We start from the raw sequence: 1,622 nt of genomic DNA on the forward strand, positions 1-1,622 counted from the left end.
CCAGACACTCCTGTGGGCCCCCCGGGCCTCAGCCCCCTCCTTGGCCATGCAGCGGGCACGGGAGCCACTCCTGATGCCAGGCAGCACTACACACCCCTGCCAACTCTTAAGTGCGTGGGCCCAGGAGAGGGGCATCAGCCATCTGACGGCCTAGGACCCAGGCCGGAGGCCAGCCTTGCCCTGACCACTGACCACTGTCGCTCTCCAGTGACGACTTTGTGACCTCCTTCTTCATGGGCTTCAGCAATGACAGCCAGACCTGGGTGATGTACACCAACGGCTACGAGGAAATGGTGGGTACTTGAGCCCTCAGCTCGCTCCCAGCACTTGAGCCTCAGGTGGGCCCTGGCCCAGCATGGGGTGTTGCTCTGAGGCCCGCCTCTCCTCAGACCTTCCATGGGAATGTGGACAAGGACACGCCCGTTCTGAGCGAGCTCCCGGAGCCAGTGGTAGCCCGTTTCATCCGTGTGTACCCCCTCACCTGGAATGGCAGCCTGTGCATGCGCCTAGAGGTGCTGGGCTGCCCCGTGTCCCGTGAGTGCTGGCAGGGGCGGGGGCTTGGAGGGGCGGCTAGGGGACTGGGGCTGGGCTGGCAGCTGACCAGCTCAGGGCCCTGCCTGTCCACCCTCTACAGCTGTCTACAGCTACTATGCACAGAATGAGGTGGTCACCACCGATGACCTGGACTTCCGGCACCACAGCTACAAGGACATGCGCCAGGTGGGTGCTTGTGCCAGGGCAGGGGGTCCTGTCCGGAGCTCAGGTTCCTGGCTCGCAGGGTCTTGTGTGGGAGCTCCATTCTGCTCCCCTCCCCACACGGCCCCCGAGGGAGGTGGGCTGGCCCTCACTTCGGAAGGAGGAACCCTCCACCCCACACTAGCATCGAGGGCCAGGCTCCCCTGCAGGGGCCATGCCTATCATGAGGCCTTCTCAGGGAGCAGACGGGCCATGCGGGGCCATGGTCCCTGGGGAGTGGGTGCTGGGCTGTGTGACGGGGTCCTCTCCCATGCCCAGCTGATGAAGGTGGTGAATGAGGAGTGCCCCACAATCACCCGTACATACAGCCTGGGGAAAAGCTCACGCGGGCTCAAGATCTATGCCATGGAGATCTCCGACAACCCTGGGGACCATGAGCTGGGTGAGGCCTCCATAGCCCCTGAGGCCAGGCCCTGGCACTCAGCTCACCTCTGCCTGCCCTCGGAACCCCGCTTGCCGGCCCTCGGAACCCCGCTTGCCGGCCCTACCAGCCTCAGGTGCCCAGCCCTCGGAGTGAGGCCGGCTTGGTTCCTTCTCAGCTGCCCTCGCCCCGCTCGGTAGGCTGAGTGGTTGCTGAGGTCCTGCCCTTGCAGGGGAGCCGGAGTTCCGCTACACAGCCGGCATCCACGGCAACGAGGTCCTAGGCCGCGAGCTGCTGCTGTTGCTCATGCAGTACCTGTGCCGCGAGTACCGCGACGGGAACCCCCGCGTGCGCAACCTGGTCCACGACACACGCATCCACCTGGTGCCCTCGCTGAACCCCGATGGCTATGAGGTGGCAGCGCAGATGGTGGGTGCAGGGGAGAGGGATTCAGGTGGTGACCTGTGCAGGGGGCAGGCAGGGGATGGGGGCTGGGGGCAGGCTG

General features: G+C 65.5%; 1 protein-coding gene across 1 annotated transcript in view; it reads left to right on the forward strand.

Moving 5' to 3' along the window:
* The window catches only part of AEBP1 (AE binding protein 1), a 7,032-nt gene that overhangs the window by 3,267 nt on the left and 2,143 nt on the right, over positions 1 to 1,622 (forward strand). The window contains exons 10-15 of the mRNA XM_006770392.2: positions 1 to 31; positions 209 to 293; positions 390 to 534; positions 635 to 720; positions 1,015 to 1,138; positions 1,350 to 1,546. The exon at positions 1 to 31 is cut by the window's left edge and continues 127 nt beyond it. Of these exons, the coding sequence (XP_006770455.1) occupies positions 1 to 31; positions 209 to 293; positions 390 to 534; positions 635 to 720; positions 1,015 to 1,138; positions 1,350 to 1,546 (668 nt within the window). The remainder of the gene's footprint in view (positions 32 to 208; positions 294 to 389; positions 535 to 634; positions 721 to 1,014; positions 1,139 to 1,349; positions 1,547 to 1,622) is intronic.

This window comes from Myotis davidii, unplaced genomic scaffold (assembly GCF_000327345.1).
Source record: "Myotis davidii unplaced genomic scaffold, ASM32734v1 scaffold1364, whole genome shotgun sequence".
In the NCBI taxonomy this organism is placed as follows: Eukaryota; Metazoa; Chordata; class Mammalia; order Chiroptera; family Vespertilionidae; genus Myotis; species Myotis davidii.